At 45.1% G+C, this 27,809-nt stretch overlaps 1 protein-coding gene across 1 annotated transcript in view; it reads right to left on the bottom strand.

Moving 5' to 3' along the window:
- Nucleotides 1–2,583: 2,583 nt before the first annotated feature.
- The window catches only part of C1QL1 (complement C1q like 1), a 41,809-nt gene continuing 16,583 nt past the window's right edge, over nt 2,584–27,809 (bottom strand). Inside the window, exon 2 of the mRNA XM_029573393.1 lies at nt 2,584–3,919. Coding sequence (XP_029429253.1) covers nt 3,740–3,919 — 180 coding nt within the window. The 3' untranslated portion in view covers nt 2,584–3,739. The remainder of the gene's footprint in view (nt 3,920–27,809) is intronic.

The raw sequence follows: 27,809 nt of genomic DNA on the forward strand, positions 1-27,809 counted from the left end.
TTGCCTTAACCTCTCTTACTAATTTCCTGGGGTGGCATGGGGTGACGCCAACTACCTTTTTAGCTGGCTTATGGCAGGTAGGGAAGGGGCAAATGCCTCTGTATTAGAGTCTTCACGTGTAAGCTTGAAGAATTGTTTTCTCTTTCAATAGCTGAAGGTTTAGTCTTTGCAGAGAGGGTTAAGGTCCTCGAGAACCAACAACGGGTCTGGTTTTCAGGGTAGTCACAATGAATATTTATGAGAGAGAATTCCACTCATTTTATCCATGAACCAATTTAATTTGCATACTCCGATTATCCCGAGGACTGGACTTGCTGGTGGCTCACAAGGACCAGATTTGGGGAGCACTGGGTAGAAGGGCATCCCCTTCAAAGTGATTTCAGGGCTGCTTATGATGATATCTGGCTTTCCCTTCCTGATGGAGGGTACCTATCCTGTCTCCTCAGCTTTTTTTGGCTTTTTTTTCCCTAAGAATTTGGAGAGTAATCTTTGTAACAGCCTGTATAAGTTAGCCAGCATGTACATGCATAAGTTAAGCACGTTTTCAAAGTGACCTTTCAGACGTGAGTGATCTAAGACAGTTTTCCACAGTCGGGATAACTTTCTAACTGTACATAGATGTGTAAAATCTGCTGGTGCTTTTTATCCAAAGACTTTGGTCAATTTTTCAAAGGTGAAAAGTTCCCCTGGAAAACTTAGTTGCGAAAAAGATCCATGTACAGACCTGTGCCTGTTGTGCAGGAGGGCAATTTTAAAAGCCATATCTACCCACGAAACAGTGCTCTATGCACAGAAAAAGGAGGGATCTCTGAAAAATTCCCACCTCGTCTGCACGTATATGTGCATACACGATGCCAGTCCGAGTGTCCTTTTATGTGCAGAGAGCAGGGGCATTCCTGGAGGTAGAATCCAGGCAGGGTTAGTGCTGATGCATGTGGGCAAGCTCTTCCCTGCGTGGACACATTTGCGTGCATGCATGATTTTTGCTGGGGGAAAAAAAAAGTACCTGCCCCAGTTGCAGGTGCGGGTCTGCATGCGTCCTTTTTCTGCCTTGCTTTTCAAAGGGAACTTTTTCCCTTTGAAAATTGCCAGAAAGCCTGCGGGTAAAAGAAAAAAAAAAAAAAAGGACCCACAGACTTTACACTTCTGCACACAGTTTGAAAGCTTCCCTCTTCTGGGGAAATGTACGTGTGTCTTAGAACCTTCCAAAATGTAGGTGTCAATGCTTTATGTGCAGAAATGCCTTTGAAAATTGCTCCCACTGGGCTTATGCGTGTAAGATTATCTATGCATCAGCCAGGCAATTATATAACAGACAATTTCCATGGGTAAAGCCCTGCTTTATGTGTGAAAATAGCCGGCAAAATTGCCATCCTAATGCACCTATTTGCCCCAGATGTATTTTGTGGCCTTTCGAAACAACTGTGATGATATCAGTTTTCCTTAAATGAGTTTCCGTGTTTTGTTCATGCGTGGATTTAATGGGTAGTAACTGTATATGACCCTGAAAGTGACAGCCCTTGGGGCTTGTTAAGAGGATATATATTCTGAATATTTTTCTTTTCAAAATCCCATTTCACCTGGAGGTTTCATTGGCCGTTGCTGCAGATGGCCATTGATATGGACAACTTGGGTAGCCTGGGATTAAGAGCTCACAGATGGTGCTGATCTGCCTTCTTTAGAGTTTGGATTTATACAGCAGGGATCACACAGAAAATGTGGTTCCTCCTACTAACTAAAAAGAGGAAGAAAGTAAATATCAGCTAAACATAATCTGCTACCTTTATAATATAAAACCCACAGAACTTTATTTTCTCTGATGGTTAAAGACAAGGGAAACTGCTGAGTTCAGCAGATTGACCCTGTCACCTCAAGGATTTGGCATAAGAGCATGAGCCTTTCATCTCTAGGATTATATGACTCAGAGGATGGCCCTAGGGATACAGAACCTGTAACCTCTAGGACTGGAAGGGTCAGGGGAAGGACACGGGGATAGAGGCTTGCAGGATAAAGAGCTTGTCACCTCTAGAACTGGAGGATTAAGGAGATGGGCACAGGGGTACAGAGCTCGTCTAGGACTCAGAGGAGGACACAGAACCTGTCACCTCTAAGACTGGAGGGATACAGAGCCTGCTACCTCCTGGACTGGAGAGCTCAGGGGATGGGCATAGGGATACACATGATGTGCATTCAAGGATTTTGCTGCATTTCTGTGTGCTGAAAGCACTTGACTGTTTATTGTGACACCCTGTACACCAAGGTCAGGTGTTGTGCCATTCTTTATATAGTGTTGTGCCATTCTTTATATAGTTGTTGCTATAATAGATGTATCTTGCACAGGGCTGTGCTGATAGTTGTAAACCTCAGGCTAACTTACCTCAACCCAGAATCATTCTCAAAGTTTTCTGAAACCAGGTGATTGTTTTATGGACTTATGCAGGTCCTCAAGCCATGTTGCAGTACACAGAGCAAATGAATGGGAATAGGAAAGAGAAGGAGAGACCATGACCTTGGACAAAATCAGGCTGTTTGGGCTTCATAAAGTTTATCTTATATTTGTCACAGGTAACGCTCCACCTCCCAACAAAGAATAGCTCTTAACTCTAAGACATGGTTTCTTTCATTTGACTGTAGGAATGGAAGAGGATCTTTAGGATACAGTGATTGTGTGAATGAACCTCAGGATATGATGAAATGGAGGAGAAGCCCTTGAATATGGGAATGGAGAGGAAGCTGGGTCTGAACCAGAGATTGTCTTTATACAAAGGCCAGACAGCTAACAGGTAAAGTAATTCTGTTACACGTGCCCAGCAATTACATTGTCATATGTCATTCCCACAGGTATGCAGTGCCTGTCTCAAAAAAAATATACACACATACATACTGTACATATATTCATGTGGGGAATAGCCCCTAATGCCTTCCATAGTATATTGTACAATAACAATGGTGCAATGTTTGGAAATGAATGAGGACAGGGAGATATTGGAAGTCAGACTGGCTTTACAGGGTAATCACCAGCAGCTTTCTCTGTTTATGGTGGATTTTTCAGCTATTCCAAGCTCCAGAAATACCATCTATAGTATTTATACTCAGGGAGAGTGGGCTAGCGCCCAGCCTGGAAAAAATGATCAATCTCTTAAAGGATGAGGCCACATGAGGAGCATTACACTAGATGTCTGGCTGCATCTTGCTATCTGGGACCCAAACATGCATTACATAATTGCTCCTAGACAGATTTCTCGTACACTTGTTGTGTCTCACAAATCAGTGAACTGCGTGTTGGTATAGGGACATCAGATTCACTTGTGGGTGGCTCACGTCTATCCTCTTGCACAGTAGTTGCCTGAAGAAATATTCCTGATGCATTCCTGCTCTCCTTGCCCCTCTTCTCTTCACAGAGCACCAGTGCAAGCTGCAAGACAAAAACTTGGATGGCGTGTTTTATATCGCTCATGAAATCCAGGCGTCCAGAGCAAGCTTCTTAGGGTGGAGGAATAGAACCCCATTAGCCCCACTGTAAATTGTCCCAATTTCTCCCCAGTGTTTTGTGCATGAGGGATGAAATCAGTGATAGGTGAACATTGTCCCTCTGTCCTCTCCGGTATGGGAGCTCTCGTCAGTCTGGAAGCCATGCTATAGGGAAATCCAACACAGACTGCTGATATGGACAAAGAAAAAGGATCCATTTTCCTCTCTCTCTCTCTCTCGCTCTCTCATGGTCTCTTTCCCTTCTCCTTCAGTCAGAGTAGATGATAAAGCCTGAGAAGGTGCTATACTTGTTGTTGTTGCCTCCGTGTGCTTTGCCCCCATCCAGTTTGATGTAGACCTCATCACCAGCATCCAGGTGCAGGATGACACTGTTGCTTGCATAGTCATAATTCTGATCTGCATCCTGAGCAATGGCACTGGCCCGGACCTGGTAAGAAATGGAGAGGGAGGGGAACAGAAGAGGGAAGAGAGGGGAACTGTCAAATTAGTTTCCATACATCTCCTTCAAGAGGAACTCTCGGGCTCAGTGGTCACAACCAAATGGCATTATCTACCTGAAGAACTTACATAAGAAGTATTATGAGATAAATGGTCTATCGAGCTCATCATCTCTAGCAGTGACCAATCTGGGTCACTTGGAAGAAGTACCCAACAGATGAAAATGGGGAGGTTCATTCAGATTTCTTCACTTCCAGCTCCTGGTAGTAAGGACTGTGTTCCCCAAGCCTACCTGGCTAATTCTTAATAGATCTGTCCTCCAGAAACTTGTCCAAACCATTTTTAAACACAACTATACTAATAGCATAGACCAGATCCTTTGGCCACAAAATGTGTTAAATCTGTCAGTTTCATGGACTGTCCCCTACTTCTAGTATTATTTGAAAGGCTAAATTATTATTTCCAATGTATGTATTCTCCGTCATCTCTTCTCCAAGCTGAAGAGACCTAACCTGTCAAATCTTCCTTCATATGGGAACCACGCCATATCTTAATAATTTACTGATTATTGTTCTTCTCTGCCTTTTCTACTTCAGTTATATTATTTCTGAAATGGGGTGACTAGAATTGCACACATTACTCAAGGTGTGGTTGCACCATGGATCCATAGAGAGGCAACATAGTATTTCACAGCTTTATACTCTATTCTTTCCCAAGTGTTTCCTAACATTTTATTTGCTTTTCTGATGGCTGCTGCACACCAAGCTGATTTCAATGTATTGTTCACAACAATGATCTGAGATCATTTTTTGAGTGGTAACTCCCTAATGTGGGCTCCAGCATTATAAACAGATAGTAGGGATGATTTTTCCCTAGGTGCATCGCTTTGCACCTGTCCATGTTAAATTTAGATGCTCAGTTCCCTAGTCTCACAAGGTTCTCCTGCAATTACTCAGTCTGCCTATGTATTAAGTAAGCATATTGAATAACTTTGTGTCATCACTTTTCATTACTTTTTCCAAGTAATCAATAAATGTTAAAACACTGGTCTCAGCACAGATCCTTGAGGCACTCCACTATTTACCTCTCTTCTGAGGGAGTTTATCTCATGCCTTCTGAAAATCTAGATACATTGTTAATACCATCTAGCCCTTATCCACATGCTTATTTACACTCATAGAGAGCATAATGGCAGACAAAGCCCATAAGGCCTATCCAGTCTGCCCATTCACACTTCCCATTCAGCTTTATAGTCCTTTCCTCTCCCTTGGAGATCTTCTATGCATATCCCATGCTCTCTTTATTCAGACAGTGTCTTCATCTCCACCACCCCCTCTGAGAGGCTTTTGCATGCATCTACTGCTCTTTCTGTAAAGAAATATTTTCTTAGATTACTTCTGAGTCTACTCCCTTTTAACTTTATCCCATGATCCCTCATGCTAGAGCTTCTTTCCATTGAAAGAGGACTATATATTTATTTCTAGATAGTTTTTTATTTTATTTTATTTTTATTCATTTTCAACTACATTTAAGTAAACAATCTTACTTCCAGAAAAACTGAGAGTCACATAGTATATATCTTTTAACAATTACAGAAAAAGAAGAAAAAAGGAAAAATATAGTAATATCATAAATTAACTTAAAGTTTCATTATTCCATACAGTTAACTTAGTCTATGTGTCCCCACTATAAAGGTAATGAGGAAATAAGGTGAGACAAAGGAAAACAAATGGGAGTACATATACGAAAATATTTTAGTTGGCTGCGCGTCCAAGCTTTACTTAACTATGTGCCTTTGGGATTAGATGTTAATTACAGAGGGTATAGTTATATTCCTAGCATTAATAAAGGATTTTAATTGCTCAGGAATGAAAAAGATGAAAGATTCATCCTTCGATCTAACCATGCACTTGCTTGGATATCTCAATTGGAAAACATAACCCAAAGATGTTACTTGTGCTTTCAACTTTAAGAATTCTCTCAGTCTCTCCTGAGTAACTCGAGTAAAGTCAGGATAAATCCTGACTTGCTGGGACAGGAATTTTCTATTTCTAGATAGTTTTTATCTCTGTCATATCTCCCTTTTCTCTTCTTTTCTCCAAGGTATACATGTTTAGATCTTTAAGTGTGTCTCCATATGCTTTGATGAAGACCACTGACTCCATCTGGTTCCTTTTGAAGGTGTGGTCTCCAGAACTGTACATAGTACTCCAAATAAGGTCTCACCAGCGACATATACAGAAACAATATCATCTCCTCATTCCTCTAGCTATTCCTCTCCCTATGCACTTATGTGTCCATCTGACTTGTGTCATCACCTTATCTATGTATTTGGCCACCTTTACATCATCAGATAAGATCATCATCATATCCCGTTTTTGTTTTGCACACAGAATTTCACTCCCTATAATGTTCTGCTCCCTTGGGATTTTGCAACCCAAATGCATGACTGCATTTTTTAGTATTAAATCTTAGCTGTCAGACTCAAGACTATTCCTCAAGGTTCAAAAAATCCTTCATCATGTTTTCCACACCTTCCAGAGTATCTACCTTGTTATAGTTTTGGTCTTATCTTCACAAAGGGAAATCTTTCCTGATAGCCTTTTCACTGTATCACTTGCAAAAATGTTAAACAAAAAGAGACCAAATGTTGCATCCGTCGGTCTTCAACGGCTTCGCCCCGCCTACCTCTCTCTACTTGCGGCTCCTCTCGCTCACCTTGGACTGATGGCCACCACGGCGTCTGCTTGCCGTTCTCTCCGGCGTCCCCGGAGCGGCTTTTGTGCTGCCTCCCGCCATTCTCCTTCAAGGTACCTCTAGGGCGCATGCGCATGCCGCCCTCATCTTTACCTTCACGTTGGCGCGAACTTCAGGGGCGTCCCCCTGTTCTGACATCACGACTCCAGGGTATATCTGCCTACAGTATTTGCTAGTTCCTTGAGTTAGCAATAGGATTTGTATGGATAGGATTCGCTCTCTGTCCCTAAGCTACTCTGCCACTCCAGCTCTACCTGGAATTCTTACTACCCTTCGGGGTCGCTAATGGGGTACCCACTCCTCGGGGGCCTCTCTGCTTTTTTTCAGGTGCTATCAGGAAACCGGTACTCACTCCTCGAGGGCCCATGTTCCCTGTGTCGCTGCCTGCTACTTCTACCCTTCTACTTGGAAGAACTAACTTACAGTCACCATCAGTGAGTATAGATAACATCTCTCTCTACAGTACTGCTTTGCCGGAATCAGGTACTCTCTCCTCGAGGGCCTGCTCTCCCTGTCTCAGGACTCTGAATGCTAATCTCATTGTGTACTCATTAGGGATGTGAATCGGGCTTCGGACGATTGAAAATATCGTACGATATTTTCAAAATCGTCAGAAATCGGGGGCTCCCCCAAAACGATAGGAAAACCCCACGATATTGTTCGTGGGGGTTCTCTTATCGTTTTGGGGGAGGGCGGGAAAAACAGCACACAAAAATAACCCCTAAACCCACCCCGACCCTTTAAAACTAATCCCGACCCCCCCCAAAAAAACTTTTTACAGGTACCTGGTGGTCCAGTGGGGGTCCCGGGAGCAATCTCCCGCTCCTGGGCTGTCGGCTGCCACTAATCAAAATGGCGCCGATGGCCCTTTGTCCTTACCATGTGACAGGGTATCCGTGCCATTGGCTGGCCCCTGTCACTTGGAGGGAGCACTGGATGGCCGGCCATCCAGTGCCGGCGCCATCTTTAAAGATGGTGCCGGCATCCAGTGCTCCCTCCATGTGACAGGGACCAGCCAATGGCACGGATACCCTGTTACATGGTAAGGGCAAAGGCCATCGGCGCCATTTTGATTAGTGGCAGCTGACGGCCCGAGAGCGGGAGATCGCTCCCGGGACCCCCACTGGACCACCAGGTAACTGTAAAATGTTTTGGGGGGGGGGGGGTCGGGGGGGTGGGGAAAGCTAAGGGATTCGTTTTAAAGGGTCGGGGTGGGTTTTTTGTTTATCGGCTCGGGCGCAGCCGATAAACAAAACTGCAATCGGGCCGGACGAAAAAAACCCCACGATGTGAATCGGGACCGGAATCCGAACCGGTTCCGATTCACATCTCTAGTACTCATATCTCTCAGTCTCTTTCCACTTCAACTCTGCTCTACAGAGGATCTGCTGTTCCAGCGTTCTATGAGACGTGCCCAGCTGGGCTCTACAACCACTACTCACTACTGCCACCGCTGGTGGTTCCATAAACTGTTTAATAAAAGATTCAAATCTGTGTTTGTCTGTCTAGAGTTTAGCCTGACACTGTAGTCCCTCCCGGGACTGCCCCCCGTGGGCGTGGTCAGCTGCCACAGTATCCAAGGATCTACCCAAACACCATTAACCATAACAGATTGCTAACTCCATGGATCCGGCTCAGCTCAACGCCTTGCAGGCTGTTCCAGGCCTGGCCCGGCGCGTTGCTGAACAACAAGACGCATTGGAAAAATTGACTACTGCGTTTCATCAGTTGCATGCACAGAAGAATCAAGGTTCTATATCCAGTAATGAAGGTCAGTTACCTGAAGTAACTATAAAGACTTTTGTGCCTCTTGCTGCTCCAGTACGTTTTTCTAGAGAGATTCAGAGAACTAGAGGCTTCATAAACCAGTGTTGTATGCATTTTGCATTACAACCTACTCCTTTCCCCACAGCCTACACCAAGACTACTTATATTCTATCCTACCTGGATGGAAGGGCTTTGACTTGGCTTCCATGCTGTGGGAACGCAAAGACCCTATACTTCAGGATATTGACGGACTTATGGAATTGTTTAAATCCATTTTTGATGATCCTGCCCGATATACTGTTGCTGGTTCTACATTGATGGACCTGAAGCAAGGCTGATTTCACTATAGAGATCAAGACTCTTACAACTGAATTACATTGGTACCCTAGATGGCTGAAAACTCTTTCTTCAAAGGTTTGGATTCCCGCTTGAAGGACGAGCTGGCTGCTCGCGAAACACCTGACTCGCTGGATGAGCTAGTGGCTTTAGCTATTAGAATTGATCACCAGCTTCGTGATAAGGTGCAAGAGCTCAAGCCTTGTAAAGGACCTGTTCAGAAGGAGGTTCGTGCTAAGCCTGCACTCAGGATGGTTCCTTTGACTCCCCTTGCCAGTGGGGAAAAACTGATGCAACTTGGTCGCAGTCACCTGACATCTAAAGAGAGAAGACTTCGGAAGAGGAATGGATTGTGCATGTACTGCGGACAAGCTGGTCATGCAGTCCAAACATGCGGACAAGCTGGTCATGCAGTCCAAACATGCCCAATATGTCCTGGAGGACTCTTCTTAGGCCTCACTATGCTCTCTCCTCCGCTCTCTCTCCCTGTCTTTCTGATCTGCAGACCTTTGGAGTTTCAGACTCTTGCCCTGGTGGACTCAGGGGCAGGAGGTAATTTTATTCTTCAACGTCTAGTGGAACACTTGAGGATTCCCCTCACCACTATGAAGACTCCACTACTCTTATCATCTATACACAGGGAGCCTTTACCAGGTGCTGTTACCTGTTGTACCGAACCGGTATCCCTCCGCACCGGAGCTCTCCACACAGAACTAATTTCCTTCTTTGAATTGGAGAAGGCCATGCACCCTATCGTTCTGGGGTTACCCTGGTTGCAGCTGCATATGCAGCAATTCAATTGGGCCATGTTGGAACTCTCCTGTTGGGGCCCAGAATGCCATGGCAAATGCCTAAAGGAGGTTACTCCTATTCTCTGAATGCCTACAACTCCAGTGTTGCCAGGACTGCTGCCTCAGAATGCATCATTTCATGATGTTTTCTCCAAAGAAGCTGCGGACATCCTTCCACCACATAGAACTTATGACTGAGCCATAAGACCGAAACCCAATGCTGAATCTCCTAAAGGACGTATCTACCCCTTGTCGGTGGTGGAGAACAAAGCCATGTCGAAGTACATTGAGGAAAATTTGCAAAAGGGTTTCATTAGACCATCTAAGTCTCCTGCGGGCGCAGGCTTCTTCTTTGTGGGGAAGAAGGATGGCACACTGCATCCTTGTATTGATTATCAAGGTCTGAACGAGATCATGATTAAAGACCGATACCCCTTACCTCTGATCTCAGAGTTTTTTGATCTACTTTAAGGAACCAAGATATTCTCAAAACTTGACCTGAAGGGAGCCTATAACTTGGTTCGCATTCGTGAAGGCAATGGGTGGAAAACAGCTTTCAACACTCGAGACGGCCATTTTGAATATTTAGTGATGCCTTTCGGCCTGTGCAACGCCCCCGCCGTGTTTCAGAACATGATGAACGACTTCTGCGGGACCTTCTGTACAAATGTGGTGTTGTCTACCTAGATAACATCTTGATCTTTTCACAAGATATGTCTACTCATCTAGCAGATGTCAAACAAGTATTACTGAGACTTTGAGAACACCGTCCCTATGCCAAATTGTCAAAATGCGACTTTCACAAAGAATTTGTGCCTTTTCTTGGCTACATCATATCGAAACAAGGCTTCCAGATGGATCCCCAAAAATTAGATAGTATCAAGAACTGGTCTCAACCTACCAGTCTGAAAGCCCTGAGATGATTTTTCGGGGTTACAAACTACTATAGAAGCTTCATAAAGAACTATTCTTCTTTAACAGTGCCCTTAACTGCTATGACACAGAAAGGGGCTAATGCTTCAAAGTGGTCTGCGGAGGCCATTTCCACGTTCGAGAAATGAAAGACTGCCTTTTCTACTGAGCCATGTCTGCATCAAATCTGTGTTTGTCTGTCCAGAGTTTAGCCTGACACTGTGGTCCCTCACGGGACTGCCCCCCGTGGGCGTGGTCAGCTGCCGCAGTGTCCAAGGATCCACCCAAACACCATTAACCTTACCACCAAAGGACCAATTCCTGCGGTACACCTCTAGTAACGCCCCTTTCCTTGGCGTAAGCTAAGGACCAATCCCTGTGGCACACCACTAGTAACGCCCCTTTCCTTGGCGTAAGCTAAGGACCAATCCCTGTGGCACACCACTAGTAACGCCCCTGTCTTTGGAGTGAGCTAAGGACCAATCCCTGCGGCACACCACTAGTAACGCCCCTTTCCTTGGAGTGAGCTAAGGACCAATCCCTGCGGCACACCACTAGTAACGCCCCTTTCTTTGGAGTGAGCTAAGGACCAATCCCTGCGGCACACCACTAGTAATGCCCCTTTCCTTGGAGCGAGCTAAGGACCAATCCTTGTGGCACACCTCTAGTAACGCCCCTTTCCTTGGAGTGAGCTAAGGACCAATCCTTGCGGCACACCGCTAGTAACGCCCCTTTCCTTGGAGTGAGCTAAGGACCAATCCCTGTGGCACACCGCTAGTAACGCCCCTTTCCTTGGAGTGAGCTAAGGACCAATCCCTGTGGCACACCGCTAGTAACGCCCCTTTCCTTGGAGTGAGCTAAGGACCAATCCCTGCGGCACACCGCTAGTAACGCCCCTTTCCTTTGAGTGAGCTAAGGACTAATCCCTGCGGCACACCGCTAGTAACGCCCCTTTCTTTGGAGTGAGCTAAGGACCAATCCTTGCGGCACACCGCTAGTAACGCCCCTTTCCTTGGAGTGAGCTAAGGACCAATCCCTGTGGCACACCGCTAGTAACGCCCCTTTCCTTGGAGTGAGCTAAGGACCAATCCCTGTGGCACACCGCTAGTAACGCCCCTTTCCTTGGAGTGAGCTAAGGACCAATCCCTGCGGCACACCGCTAGTAACGCCCCTTTCCTTTGAGTGAGCTAAGGACCAATCCCTGCGGCACACCGCTAGTAACGCCCCTTTCCTTGGAGTGAGCTAAGGACCAATCCCTGCGGCACACCGCTAGTAACGCCCCTTTCTTTGGAGTGAGCTTCATTTACCACTACTCTTTGTTGCTTCCAACTCAAACAGTTTGTAACCCAGTCAATCACTTTAAGGCTCACACAAAGGATGCTCAGTTTATTTATAAATTGCCTATGTGGAACCATAAGAAAGGCCTTACTGAAATCCAAGTACACTACATCTAACACTCTCCCTGATCCAATTCTCTAGCTACTCAGTCAAAGAAATTGATTAGTTTTATCTGACAAAACCTACTTCTGATAAAACCATGCTGCCTTGGATCTTGTAATCTTCTGGATTCCAGAATCTGCACTATCCTCTGTTTTAACAATGATTTCATTAATATACTCACCACAGAAATCTGACTAATCAGCCTGCAGCTCCCAGTCTCCTCCTTATTTCCCCTTTGAAGAAGAACCACATCTGCTGTCTCCAGTCCTTTAGAACCACTCCTGACTTTAAAGAAGCATTGAAAAAGTCAGCCAATGGAGTTTTTAGAATTTCCCTGAGTTCCCTTAATACCTTCTGGTGTACATCTTCAAGAATTCTGTCAGATTAGTAAGGCATGACTTCCCTTTACTGAATCCATGCTGGCTCTTCATTGAGGAATATTTATCCATATACCAAATATTAATAATTCCATCCTTAATAATGCTTCCATATTTTATCTGACACTAACATAAGGCTAACTAGTCTGTAATTTCCAGGATCATCTCAGAGCCTTTTCTAAAAATTAGCATTACATTGGCTATTCTCCTATCATACAGCAACATACTTAAATAACCAGTTACAGATTATCAGTAGCAGATCTGCAATTTTATATTTCAGTTCCTTCAGAATTCTGGAGTGAATACCATCTGATCCTGGTGATTTGCTACTATTTACTTTTTCAATTACTCTACTACCTCTTCCAGATTCACAGTGATTTATGTTATTTTCTCTGAGTCAATTCATACAAAGAACATTTCCAGCATAGGTACCTCCTCAACATCCCTTGACGTTTATAGCCAAGGAAGTTAGAGCCAGGATGAGGGATCCCTACTGCTTATGACTACCAATTAGCCCTATTTTTTTTTTTAGGACATGCTGATTCAGAAACTGGTTTTATTCCACTATGTACATGTTAGTTAAAAAAAAAAAAGAGACAAAGAGTGAGAGAAACCATATACACTCATAGAAATATTTGCATTTTTTTGATAACCGGTTTTGGATTCCAATTTTTAGGGAAAAGTATTGTTTAAGTCAGATTTTATTTTTCCTATCATCTTTAATGTTTTGAGGTGTGGGGAGTAAAATAATCTCCATGTTAAGGCTGTGTGTTCTCATGCTCAATCCTGAGAGAGTATTGAGGAGAAAGGAAGATTTTGCTGGTGGCTGAAGAGTGGTAAGTATTGCTAGCTGGGTAATATTAGGAGTTAAGTTTGGGGAGAGGTGAAATAGTAGGGGTAAACTAACTTCAAGTATGTGTGACCAGGGAGCTAGGTAAATTCTTTTCTAGTGTCTCCTGTGGTAGCATTGACAGGAGACTATCATCTTGCTGGCGGCTGAAAAGGATCAGTGGGCATTGCTTTGGGAAATTATAGGACATAAAAAGTTTGGGGGAGAGATGCAATAGTGGGATATATTCTTTAGTGTGTATGTACCTATAATAAAAACCAAGCCTAAGGTAAATCTAGAGTCTGTCTTTCCCTTTCTCTCACCCCACTCCTCTGCCCCACTCCTAGCTCATCCTTTGATTTATAGGCAACAGACACTTTCACATTAAAAAATCAATTAGGCTTTTATCTAAAACACAGGATTGCCTCAGCTCTTATCAAGAGTTTCAAGGGTCTAGTAGTGACCCTTGCAGGTCACTAACAGATTAATAGGAAATACACAAATACACTAATAAATGTAAAGGATTCTAATTTACACATTCCTACTCCCATAGCAACCTTAACTAAGAACTCAACAAAATTAAGATGAAGGCAGTAGTCCAGCAGCAAAGGAGGGGGGGGGGGGGGGGGGGGGGGGAGGTGCTTCCTGTCCTTTGCATTGATTGCCATATGTATGATTTTTTTTACCCATTGGTGAGAAGTTGAATGTATGCACCCAGTGCAAAGAGTTCCTGGCTCTCAGAGAATGAGTCCGATCTCTGGAGGCTAGAGTGGCAGACCTGGAAGAGCTGAGGCAGACAGAGAGGTATATAGACGAGACCTTCAGGCACATAGTAGACAAGTCCCAACCGCAATCTGCCAGCCCTGGTGCTGCCTTGGAGGAGGAAGGTCTTCTGGTCAGAGCCCACCACTCTGGTGTAGCAGGAAGTGATTTTGTAGCAAGGACTTGCTCTCCAGTTAATGTAACATAACATATAACACAATAATTATGGCAGAAAAGGACCAAATGGTCCATCCAGTCTGCCCAGCAAGCTTCCTGTGGCAGTACCTGTTGTTTCATGCAGGCTAACCCTACATTTAAACACATTTTCTGCAAGCTGGAATTGAACCAGCAACCCAAGGATCTTAAATGTTTCTCTACAGCCCACTGGCATACCAGCTGAGATATTGAAGGAACTTTCACACTCATTTTCTCCAAAGGCTATTGCCTAGGAAGGAAAGGTTAGGTCAGCCATCATAGTGGGTGATTCAGTTATTAGGAATGTAGATAACTGAGTGGCTGGTGAACATGAGAGTTACCTGGTAACTTGCCTGCCTAGTATGAAGATGATGGATCTCATGTGTCACCTAGATAAAACTTTAGACAGTGCTGGGATGGAGCCAGTTGTCAAGGTACATGTGGGCACCAACAATATAGGAAGATATGGGAGGGAGGTTCTAGGCTTTATGTAGAAAGATGAAATCTAGAACCTCCATGCTGGCATGCTCCCTATTCCACACGCAGGTCCCAGAGGCAAGCAGAGCTCCAGAGTCTCAATGCATGGATGAGACAATGGTTCAGAGAAGAGGGATTCAGTTTTGTAAGGAACTGGGGAACCTTTTGGGGAAGAGGGAGTCTTTTCCGAAAGGATGGAATCCACCTTAACCAGGGTGGAACCAGGCTGTGGTCACTAATCTTTAAAAGGTTGATAGAGCAGCTTTTAATCTAGGAAAAGGAGGAAAGCCAACAATCACTCAACAGCAGATGATTCAGAGGGCGGTGTCTTCGAAAGATACTAATGAAGCAGGAGAGTTAGGGCATTCCAACAGAGAGGTTCCAATAAAAGCAAAAGTACCACCTGAGTTAAATGTTTCCAAATTATCCCTGTCGACTGAAAAACAGGTTGTTAATACAAACAAAAACATACTGTGAAATGTCTGTATGCCAATGTCAGAAGTCGAAGAAGTAAGATGGGTGAGTTAGGGGCGGATTTTAAAAGGCGCGCGAATAGCCTACTTTTGTTTGCGCTCCAGGCGCAAACAAAAGTACGCTGGATTTTAGTAGATACGCGCGGAGCCGCGCGTATCTGCTAAAAACCTGGATTGGCGCGCGCAAGGCTATGGATTTTGAATAGCCAGCGCGCGCCGAGCCGCGCAGCCTACCCCCGTTCCCTCCAAGGCCGCTCCGAAATCGGAGCGGCCTCGGAGGGAACTTTCCTTTGCCCTCCCCTCACCTTCCCCTCCCTTCCCCTACCTAACCCACCCACCCGGCCCTGTCTAAAACCCCCCCTTACCTTTGTCGGGGCCCGCTCGCACGCGGGGATTTACGCCTCCCTCTGGGAGGCGTAAATCCCCGCGTGCGAGCGGGCCTCCTGCGCGCCGGGCCGCGACCTGGGGGCGGGTACGGAGGGTGCGGCCACGCCCCCGGACCGCCCCGGGCCATAGCCACGCCCCCGTACCCGCCCCCAAAACGCTGCCGACACGCCCCCGAAACGCCGCGACGACCGGGCCCACCCCCGACACGCCCCCGACACGCCCCCCTCGGAGAACCCCGGGACTTACGCGAGTCCCGGGGCTCTGCGCGCGCCGGGAGGCCTATGTAAAATAGGCTTCCCGGCGCGCAGGGCCCTGCTCGCGTAAATCCGCCCGGTTTTGGGCGGATTTACGCGAGCAGGGCTCTGAAAATCCGACCCTTAGTGTATAGCACTGAATGAAGTGGTAAAACTAATTGGCATCTCAGAGACCTGGCGAAGGGGGATAACCAATGGGATAATGCTATACCAGGGTACAAATCATACCTCAATAAAAGGGTGGATCAACTTGCTACATTTTTTGAATAAACATGTGGATAAAGATAAGCTGGTAGCTACAGTGTATTTGGATTTTCAGAATGCTTTTGACAAAGTCCCCCATGAGAGGTTCTTAAGAAAATTAAAAGTCAGGGATAGGAGGCAATGTACGTTTGTGGATTGCAAACTGATTAAAAGACAGGAAACAGAGTAGATTAAATGGTCAGTTTTCTCAGTGGAGAGAGATAAACAGTGGAGTGCCTCAGGGATCCAACTTGGACCGGTGCTTTTTAATATATTTATAAATGATCTGGAAAAGGGAACAAAGAGTGAGGTGATCAAATGTGCAGATGACACAAAATTATTCAGAGTAGTTAAATTGCAAGCAGATAGTGAAAAATTACAGGAGGATGTTAAAAAACTGGAAGATTGGGAATCCAAATGACAGATGAAATTTATTGTGGACATGGTGTGTTCCGCGCCCGCGGCTGTCCGCTGGCGTGGTCCCCTACCTCCTCCGACGACTAGGGCAGTGTCGGGGTCGACTGCCCTGCCCCGAGTTCCATACCCCTGCGCGGTGGCGCGGGCCTTCGGGCTGGCCCCCAGGATCGGAGCCGTCCCTGCTCCTCCCACGCGGCCGCTGCTGCTCTCCTCCGCGGCCCGGATCCAAGATGGCCGCCGCCACCCTTGGACACGAGGCCACGCCCCCTCACCAGAGTTAAAGGGACGTCGCCCCTTTATTGCCTGCAGCTGACTCTTACCTCCAGGACCAGAGGAAGTATATAAGAAGACTTCCTCTGACCATTCCTCGACTTGGCAACGTCATCCAACGCTGTCTAGTCTGCTTGCTTCGGTGAGTTCCTTGTGCTCGGACTCTGGTTCCTGTTTCGTCTTGGTGTTCCTGGTTCCTGACTTCGGATTGGCTTACGGTGATTCTCTGGTTCCTGACTTCGGATTGGCAAGCGGTGATTCTCTGGTACACGACTTCGGACTGGTGAGCGTCGACCCTCTGGCACTTGACCTAGGACTCCTTCAAGACCACCGTCTCCAAGGGCCCACCTAAGTCCCTGCGGCCCGGGTCCCTACGGGCTCCTCCTGGGGGGAACGTGGGCTTCCAGGGCGAAGCTCCAGTTGGCCTTTGCACCGATACCCTGACCTCTCTAGGTCCACCTAAGTCCCAGCGGTCGGGTCCCTACGGGCTCCTCCCGGGGGGACCGCAGACCACCAGTGGTGAAGACCGTCCATCTGCTCATCTCCTTGTCTGTCTCCACAGTAGCTTCTGTCTTCAGTGCCAAGGGTCAGCTGCTCTCCTCCTCTGTCCTGCCTCGCCACCCGACGAGAGAACCTATGGATCCTCCGCAAGGTGTAACATCCCCTCGTCGGCCCAAGGGTCCACAAGCCTGAGCATAACATCAAAAAAGCAAACAATGTTAAGAATTATTAGGGAGGGAATGGTGAATAAAACAGAGAATGTCATAATGTCTCTGTATTGCTCCATGGTGAAACCACACCTTGAGTACTGTGTTCAATTCTGGTCGCCACATCTCAAAAAGATATAAATGCACTGGAGAAGGTACAGAGAAGAGTGACCAAAATGATAAAGGGGATGGAACGCCTCCCCTATGAGGAAAAGCTAAAGAGGTTAGGGCTATTCAGTTTGGAGAAGAGATGGCTGAGGGGGTGGAGGATATGATAGAGGTCTACAAAATCATGAGAGGACTAAAATGGGTAAATGTGAATCAGTTGTTTACTCTTTCAGATAATGCAAGGACTATGGGACACTCCATGAAGTTAGCAAGTAGCACATTTAAAATAAATCGGAGAAAAGTCTTTTTTCACTTGATGCACAATTAAGCTCTGGAATTCATTGCCAGAGGATGTGGTTAGGGATGTTGGCTTAGATGAGTTTAAAAAAAGGTTTGGACAAGTTACTCAAGAAGTCCATAAAATGCTATTGTTCGTTGACTTGGGGTATAGCCACTGCTTATTACTGGCATTAGTAGCGTGGGATTTATTTAATGTTTATGTACTTGCCAGATACTTGCATCCTGGATACACCACTGTTGGAAACAGGATGCTGGGCTTGATGGACCTTTGTTCTGACCCAGTATGGCAGCAACTTATGTTCTTATCCATAATGTCCAAAAATGTATACTTTTCTTGGGCAATTGGGATCCTGTTATTCTGACTCCCAAAAGCTTAGGCATTACAAAATTTCTGACTTGTAATTTAACTTTTGGTCATCAGAAATACACCTTGTTTACTTTTGAACCCTTTACTGCTTAAATCAGCTTGTTCTTGCACATGATATGTTACTATTTATAAGTAAGGACCTTCATTAAATAAAGTGCCGTGCAAAAACAATTCAACAACTATTGTTGGGGCTGCCTTGAATGTATGGCATGTGAGCAATATGAAATGTTAGGCGTGTTAGAAGAAATGTAGGCAGCCGCACAGCTGGATCTTCCTGGCAGGCTGCAAGTACAGTATTAACTAGATGTCCTAGTAGATACACAGACACTCACATAGCTGTGTCTCTCCGGCAGGCTACACAGGGGACCTAGGAGGCCAGATGCTTGGACAACAGCCACGCTAGTGTTGAAAGTTTTATTAAAATGATTACAAAGCCTTGTGGTGTAGACATGGGTGCCTGATGCATACTAAGTGGTGGATCTTTTATGTGTAGCTGCACAAGATGGTAGAGTACAAGGAGGAAGACAACTAACTACCCTAGATAAGGAGTGATATCTTACAAGTGGTTATGCTCTGAGGGGCAGATTTTTAGAGGAGCGCACACGGGGTACATTTGTGTGTGCTACCTGGCGCGCACAAATGTACACCCGATTTTATAACATGCACGTGCTGCCGCGCATATGTTATAAAATCCGGGGTCAGCGCACGCAAGGGGGTGCACACTTGTGCACCTTGCGCGCGCCAAGCCCTAGGGGAGGCCCGATGGCTTTCCCCGTTCCCTCTGAGGCCGCTCCAAAATCAGAACAGCCTCAGAGGGAACTTTCCTTTTGCTCCCCCCCCACCTTCCCCTCCTTTCCCCTATCTAACCCACCCCCCAGCCCTACCTAAATCCCCCCTACCTTTGTTGTCTAAGTTACGCTTGCCTGAGGCAGATGTAAATTGTGCGCTTCGGCTGGCTAGCGGCGCGCCATCTCCCGGCACAGCCGCTGTGCCGGAAGACTCAGGACCGCCCCCAGACCACCCCTGGACTGCCTTCCCGCCCCTTTTTTAAAGCCCCGGGACATACGTGCGCCCTGGAGCTTGCGCGCACCGCCGAGCCTATACAAAATAGGCTCAGCGCACGCAGGGGGGAGGGGTTTAAAAGGGTTACGTGCATATATTACACGTGTAACCCTTTGAAAATCTACCCCTATGGGTGGCAGCTGGGATATATCCTTAACCATGTGGACAAGAGTAAATGAACAGACTGGATGGATCAAATGTTGTATTTTTTCTGCCATCATCTACAGTGTTTCGAAAACATGTAGCCCTGCTTTGGGAAATCAGACCTGGAATTCCATGCATGCAATGGTGTAAAACCAGTCAATTTGGCCTGAAAAGATAAAGCCAGTTGGTTCTTTTACTATTGCTGTGTGTCTGGAAGTATCTATTTAGAACCAGCAACAGCAGAACAGTCAGTACTGTCCCCATGTCCTTCACTTCCCAGATTGAGGCATGGCAGGCTGACAGCAGTGTTTTGTGTCAGGAATGCCCTCAGGGGCAGCCTAGAACCCTTTCAAGATAAGTAAATGAAATAACTGCTTGCATCTAAAAGTTACTGTGCATGTCAGGGGGCAATATCCTCTGGCTGCATAATTTGTAGTAGGAAAGTATTTCCTGAAAACCCTGGCACTTTTTCCTCATGACCTGATCCACTGAAATAGGGTCATGCAATTTGTTGATAGTCGGCATGGCTCCATGTGTGTAGAGCTGAGGCAGATTTTGGTTGGGCTAAAAGCCCAAGGAGGAAGAAGTAGCCAGGGCAATAAAATCAAAATTGCCCAGTAGGCAATGTTTGTGTGAAGCTTGGGATTCCAGATTTACACAGTCTCCCACTCATTAATCTGACTGGAAGAAGGTCACTGGTGGAAACCTGAAGGGAGCCCTGTTTGTGGCTGGGATATTAGTGTTACGGCTTTTGGTAAGCAGCTACCCCCTCAGTTTCTTAGCTCCATCAGGGGATTCAGGTACCAGAAACTCTACGGCCTGATTCCCCTAGGTTTTAGATTCCTGCACTGATGTAGTCTGCCAGTGATGCCAGTGTCCTTTGGTAAAGGAAGTTGAACCAGGCCCCTACAGAGATAAGAATTAAACAGCTGAGGAACCTGAAGAACATATAAAAACCTTGCAAAAAAAAAAAATATATATCCCTCAACTGTTATACAGAAAAGCAAAGTAGTTGTCTTTGTGCAAAGGCAGAAATCTCTGAAACCCAGGAACAGACATATGCAGAAAGCAGATAATGTGACAGGATGTGTTAGCAGGTTCTCCTCACTTCAGCACCTTTACACTATTTTAAGGACTGAAAATCTATTTTTTCTATTGTTTACTGAGCTAGCAATTCTCTACCTGTCTGGGGCGTTTTAGCAGATTTTGAAAGAACGGAGATGCATGTGCAGGAAGCTTGAAAAATCTCTCCACCGGCGAAGATAAAAAGCTTTCGCATTCACTCCAGCAGGTCTTACACAGGGCAATTTGTCTTATGCAGCACTGTGTAGTGGGGGGAGGGCACAACTTTATTAGAGGTGTCCAAAACCCAGCAATGTTTTGTGCATAGCGTTATCAGGGCCCTTACTGCAGAAACGTGTGTGAAATGAGACGGGTGGATGACTTTTCTTTAGCGATCATCTGCCTTTTAAAGACACCAGGAAGAGGCTGCTCTCTGCCGGCTCTGGACGGGATGAACAATACTGCAGGGGAAACTCTCCCGCAGTACAGCCAGTTGACAAAATTGCCTTTGTACATCTCTCCTCAATCTGTGCCCACTAGAAATGTGTGTTTTTCAAAATGATTTTAACCTGTTTCAAGCGTTGTGAAAGGCCCCATTGGTTTCGAGGTGCGAGCCTGTCTTTGTCCCAGGGAGCTGTCCAGCTCGTGGTGCTGAAGCAGCAGTCAGACGCCCTTTTAATATCCGCCCTGGTTAGTGGCCATTTTTAAGGTGGGGAGGAGGGATTGTGTCTTGTCGGGAGGTAGTTCAAGACATTCCAGTGGTAAGAGATAGAAAGGTCCCAGTGCAAAGTCTTCCTCCAGTCATAAGGATCACCTTTTGGTTAGACTGCTTTCATTGACAAGTTGTTCCCGGTGCAGAAGTTGCATCTACCTCAGTTAGACAAAGAGGAGGTGATTATCAGAAAGCATGTAGCACAGAAACCCTGGCTGATAATAATAATAAATTGGCTTTTGAAAATCATCTAGGGGATGGTGCAGGGCAAAATACGTGCATGCCTTAATTATGCGCATGTTTTTTTCCCCACCTGGTAGGCATTCCGGGGAGGAGTGAAGCAGAGTTGGGGCAGGAAAAGCATTTACTTACATATTTTTTATTTTCAAAAGTATGCAGGTAAATGTACATGCAGAAAGTTACACTTGTTTGAGAGCATATCATTTTCCAAGTGAATTTCTGTGCATAAGTTTGCTTTGAAAATGTGGGCTAAAGTGTGAGGGTAGAAAGCCCCCCCACACCCCCTTCATTGGCTGGTGAAAATTGCCTTCCAAATGTATATTTTTTTCTACTGGTGATGTGATCTTTTTACATTTTTGAGTGGGCTCATGTTGCATTCACTGGAGATGAATGGGGACCATAGACTTTCCCTCATCTTTAACCCTTTCTCTCCGGAGTGCCCCAGAAACTGCTTATTGTTCAGTTCACTTGGCATCAGCACCTTGGCTGTTAAGAGCTCAGCTGCCATCTGCTCCCATTTCCATATTCCCCTACTTGCACTTTCTCAGCCGTTGCAGTTCTGCATTTTCCTCCAGGTTTCTCTCTTCATGGCTTCTTGCACTTCTTTCTTTTCTAAACAAAGTGTTTCCTTTTTTAAAAAAAATCTTGAAATCAGAGTTTGAAATTTAACCCTCAGCAGTCCCCAGGGGTACTAGTTTATAACTATGTGATTTGTTTCCAGGTCTTATACTTTAAAATCATTTTTTACCTTTTCATGCAGAAGGATCAGTGAATCATGCTTGGAAATTCCCTCACTAACTAACCCCAGAAAGGATATACAGTATGTATGGAAGAGGTACCAGGAGCATTATTTCCTCTAGGTGTGTGTGGTACACATGCACACAGGTTTACCCTGCATACACAGCAAAACATAGCATGCATAAAACATCCTGATATTATTTGCATTCTACTGACTCATAGCATACTAATTTGAATTACATTATAAAATATTGTACAAAAGAGAATTTTTTTGCACGTAGCCATTCAAAAATTAAAGGGAACATTGGCCAGGAAGCAAAGCAAGCAGAGGACATCAGCAGAGTTTGTGGAGAAGAGGAAAAGGGACAGACTGAGGAAGTGTCCAAGCAAATCAGGGTTTACCTTTAGGTTAAAAATCTTCAGAAGGAATATTCATGTTAGTCTGGTGTAGCAAAAATGACAGGAGTCGAGTGGCACCTTATAGACTAACCAATTTATTGAAGCATGAGCTTTCGAGGATGAAGTGGACTGACAAAGTGGACTCTGTTCTCAAAAGTTCATACTTCAATAAATTGTTTAGTCTATAAGGTGCCACCTGATTCCTGTCATTTATCCTTAGGTTAGATGCTTTTGCTTCCTCAAGCTGTTAGTTTCCATTTTTCAAATAAATACTGCAATTAAGATAACTGGTGCTCCTGATCAGACTTAATTGTTGGCCGATCATCTAAGAAACTGGTACTACTACCATCTCTGAAGCACAGAGTCCTGGGGCTGTACTTGGTTCAGAAGAAAACTGGGCTCAACTTAGTCTGAATCCAGATTTGGCTTCATGAATATTTGAACTGAATGAAGTCAGCATCCCCTCCAAAAGATCTGAATTTACTCAGAATGGTCCTGATGCAGATTGATATTTCCATGTTCCATGTATTATTAAATAGTGGAAATGTTCAGATGCTTTGAGTATAAATTAACACATGAGATCTTGCCCATGGGACCTGGTTGAAAAAAATCAATATCTGTTGGGTGTAATGATCGCAGACTAACTGCAAACCATTTGGATTCATCAAAATCAGTTTTCGGGCTGCCCTGGTTCAACTCTAATTATCCAAACAACCCACTTCCCCCCTCCCACCACAACTTCAATGGGTTTTGCCAACCCTGGTATCAAAGCAATCAAAACTCAGATCTATGAGTGAGAGAATTCCTGTTTTAGTGAACAATGCCTAGGCTGTAAGAGAAGGTTATTTTAACAGACACATCACCTTTTTAACTAAACTTCACCATCTGTTCCACCCTCTAATTACGAAAACGAAAAGCAAATATCTAAAGATAATAAGTCACAAATACATCTTAAAAAGTAAGATCGAAATGCTGCCTGGGTATGTTCTTTATTGCATTCCACTTACATCTGTTATCTTACGCCTCAGATCCAAAACAAGGTGGGAGGGGGCACAGCTGCTTTCTCTTGTCTCTCTGCCAAGAACTTCCCGAGCCAGGAGACAATTAGCAGCAGGGGCCCTCCCCCATCCACACAGGGATGCCAAGGGGTCAGAAATGGGAAGAAGGCTTGGAAGGCCTGGAGACAGTGGGGCCATGCACCCTAAGCTTTCCAGTTTTGGACCCAAGTTGATTTGTTGTCACCAATCATGGCTTCATTCGTCAGAAAAATCTGAAAAGGCCAATCTCATTGACTGCTACTGCCTCTTCTAGAAAATAAAGCTAGATTCCCTCTCAGGCTTTTAAAAATGTATTTTATACGTGTCATAAAAATCCTCCATTCTCAACAGTCCCTCAAACTCGCTCCTCTTTTTTTTAATTTTTATCTATGCTCTTTCCTCTGTTTCTTTTCTGGTCTCAGAATTCCTAGCAGCCTCTCTCTCTCTCCCTTCCCTTCTACCTCCCCAGCCCTTTGTCTTGTCCATAAACGCATCTTGGGGTTCCTTCTCCTCCCTCTTCGTTCCGTGCCTTAGCAACTGCAGTTGCTGCCGGTCTCACTCCAGGTCATCACAAGATGTGATTCCAGGGATGTGATTCTTGCTTTCTATCCCACACCCCAGTGTAACCTGGTAATGCTTTGGAGTAAGAGTTTTCTGGAAGACCAAGACTGGACTTCTATTTCCACTGGGAGGGGGTAGTGGGGAATCAATGCTGCAATATCTAATATTGATGAGATATCTGATGATGTAAAGGAATCTCGAGGGAAAATATTGTGCAGGATAAAAGTCATAGGATTCTTTGCATTGTTTTGTGGTGCTGCACTGTCTCATTGAGTTTCATTAGATTGCCCTGTAGTATGTTGCTTTGTGTTGAGCTATTGTTCATTGTGGGGTATTTTTACACTAGACATGTCCAGATTTACTAAGCTTTTTTCTCATACTACTATTACCATTAAACTTGTCTGTGATGCTAGAAAGTGTACACGGCACTGTATAGACACACATAAGAGATAGTCCCTGCTCTGTGGAGCTTAAGACAGGCAAGCAGACAAGACAAGGAGTATTTGTGTAAAAATCAATAAGGGCATGATTGAAGAAAACAGAGTTCAAGACCCAGAAGCAATCCCTAAAAGTAAGTCCATAAGAGGGATATAATGTACAGTTTATCTAAGTGAGTAAGGCTATATAGAATGCGAGACTCCTTGAGGATCTTCTCCATTTTTCTCAGCTCTGAATGCTTCTTCTCCCCCTGCATCGTTAATCAATGTACCTTTTTGCATTTTAAAGCACAGACTTTCCAGAAGCAGGAAGCGTGCAGGGCTGGAAGAGGCTGAAGGAGGCTGGGGAGGTACAGAGGCCAGGGAAGGATCTGTAGAAGTCAGGAAGGTCGAGGGGAGAGAAGAACATCTCTCTCCTCATTATCAATAAACAAGGCGTCGGATGAGCCAGAAATGTCAATAAAGATAGAGCAGGGGCCCTCAGCCTGAAAATGAAGGATCAATTCTACACAGCTCCACAGCACAGGAGTCATTTATTCATGTAATTGGTTTAATTACTGTATGCAGGCTGCACTACCATTTAAAGACCTTTTCTGTGCTATCATGAATGCAGATAGAATAGATAAGCCTTCATTGCCTGTTCACTTACTACTCTGCCCAATTTCTCTTATTATTTATTATTATTATTATTATTATTATTATTATTATTTAATATAGAGATTTACATAGTACCTTCTATCCATTCAGGACCCTCGTACGTCTTTGGATTATGCAGACTGCCAGCTCCAGGGTAGATGCTGATACACCTTCCCTAGCAGAGAGATGCCACACATCTCCCATAAGTGTGGCGGGGACCATACACTGCCAGAATTCTCTGATTTTTAGTTGGGGAAGCAGCTACAGGGAGACAGAAGCACTTGCTCAAGGCCATGATGATGCAATGACAGAGCTGAGATGTGAACTTGGATTCTTAATCTTCAGAGAGAAATGGGATGGCACAGGGAGGAATGAAAGATAGCAGCCAAAGTAACTGGAAAAGAGAAAAGTTGTTGTGCCAGTGCCAATAGTTAGGTGACAGTCAGACTGCATTCATCCTAGATGGGAAATACATTAATTTCAGAGTGATGGGGGGGGGGGGGGGGTGAGGAATTAACTGGAATAGAATGTTACTGGTGCTGTCGAGGGTGCAGGATTAGTGAGTTTTAATGATTGTTATGGAGTCATGGAAATTAGAGGCTGTATTTATAGTGCATGAGGGTAAGAGGCTCATGATTAGTGTTGACATATTTAATTGTATTTACTGCCGTGAGCCATTTTGATCTTTGCCCCCTCCCCCAAGAAAGGGCAGGTTGTAAATGCTGTTTTGCATTAAATTAAACCTTTACCTATTGCTGTAGTCTGTGTTTACATCGGGCCTTACCTCTGGTGTCCGTGCCAAACATTTGCTAAGTGGTTGCATACCCAGGACCCTGAGCTGTCGGCACACAGGAACGGTGCAACAGGTGCCCAGCCCACTTTATCATGATGCTCTAACTAATACTTCATCCTCCCACCCAGTTACTCAGCAATTCCTCCAGCTGAGTCTCCATTCAGTGCCTAATGAGAGCAGGGACTGGATCAGGAGTGCTCAGCTCTGGATGTTTGTCTGTTCATTTATTTAATCGTGTTTAAATCACCTTTCTAGAAAGTGCTGAAGGCGATGTACAAATAAATAGCATTTAGCAAATATAGCTTCATTTGAAAAATGGGATTGGGATGTGCACAAGAGAACCAAAAATTGATGAGGGTACAGTTCTGGCACCTCTCTGGTCTCAGAAATGCATCTGCAACATATTTCAGACTGGGCTAGTGGTGTCCTTATTGGTTCTGGCCATCACAGAGCTCCAAACCTCTCTATCCTACAGTGTGCCATGCTAACCCCCCTCCCCCTCCCACCCCAATCCAGAGAAGAGCAGGGACGTTACATAGTCTCTCTCAAAAGACCCAAACCTTTAACTTCTAGCAACAGAGAGAGTGAGGGGAAGGAAATCTCTGCAGTTTGGGCAGGAGGTGCTTGCCATTTGGCCCAAAATGCAAAGTTGCCAGTAGCTTCCAACAGATGTGCTAATAACTTGGAGGTAAATAGCACAATGTGAGAGTGATTACACAAAGCAGACACCTTGGGGGAGGGGGGCTCTATGGAAAATAACCAAACTGAAAATAGATGGCTTCCTCTTATGATAATTGAGGCAGTGGAGGGCTAAATCAGGAGCAGGAGCTGCAGGGCAGTGGGATGAGTTAGGAGTGGCAGTGAGGTGGTGGTGATAGAAATGGTTTCCAGGTGTGCATTTCACACTGCTCGTGAGATGAAGAAAGGTAATATAGGGCAGTGACCGGAGTGAGGGTACTGCAGGCAGGGGCAATTGGGCATGTTGGCAGGGTTAAATAATCTTGACTGTTTGGCATTCACTGTGTTACTGTATTGTGGTTATGATATGAATGTATTCTCAGGGGAAAGCTGTAGTGAAGTGTGTCACAATCAGTCCACTGCACATCTTGGGGGGGAGCGGGAAATGGCCGAGGGTTCCTGAGGGGGTCCCTAAGACTGTTTTTTTCTATTCTAGCCATTACTGCAAAGATACACTTTTGGCATTTTCACTCCTTGGAGAGGCTTGCTTGTGCAACTGGACATATTGTTGTGCCGTGGCACATGTACACTTTAGGCTGTGATTTTGCATGAAAGGTGCCAATTCACCTGAACTGGAGCAGGCTTCACCATCACAGACTACAGTTTCCTGCAGCTTAAATGATACAAATTCTTTGCATTGGTGTCTGAACTGTTTCTGCTGTGGTAGATGTAGACATCTGTAAAAACCCAAATCCACTTTGGAATAAGAGTCAGTGATTGCAAACAGCTGTCAGTTCCCTTTCCAGCAAAACTAACACATGCTCACTCCCGAGCCCTGGGTGGCCATTCCTAGACTTGAAATGATACCATGGGTGGCTTATAACATTTTTGGTTGCTTCACAGTATGACCCTGATGACATTAAAAGTTTCCTCCCTCCTCAGAAAGGATCTAATTATGTGCCAGACATGGTTTTTACTGTGTTTACAACAGATATATTGCAAAAGCATTGCTGTGGTCCTACCGGATTTTCTGAAGCCAGTTTCTACTCATTGGAGGGGGCTATAGTCAGGAACAATACTGAAGGCTGACCCTTGCAGCTAATATTCACAACAATCTGGCGAGGCAGGATTAATGTTTCACCTAGAGAGGTTCTAAACAGGTGGTTTGAGTTTGACAAGTCATATCTTCTCAGGGTGGACATCCTTAGGAA

This window comes from Rhinatrema bivittatum, chromosome 12 (assembly GCF_901001135.1).
Source record: "Rhinatrema bivittatum chromosome 12, aRhiBiv1.1, whole genome shotgun sequence".
Taxonomy (NCBI): Eukaryota; Metazoa; Chordata; class Amphibia; order Gymnophiona; family Rhinatrematidae; genus Rhinatrema; species Rhinatrema bivittatum.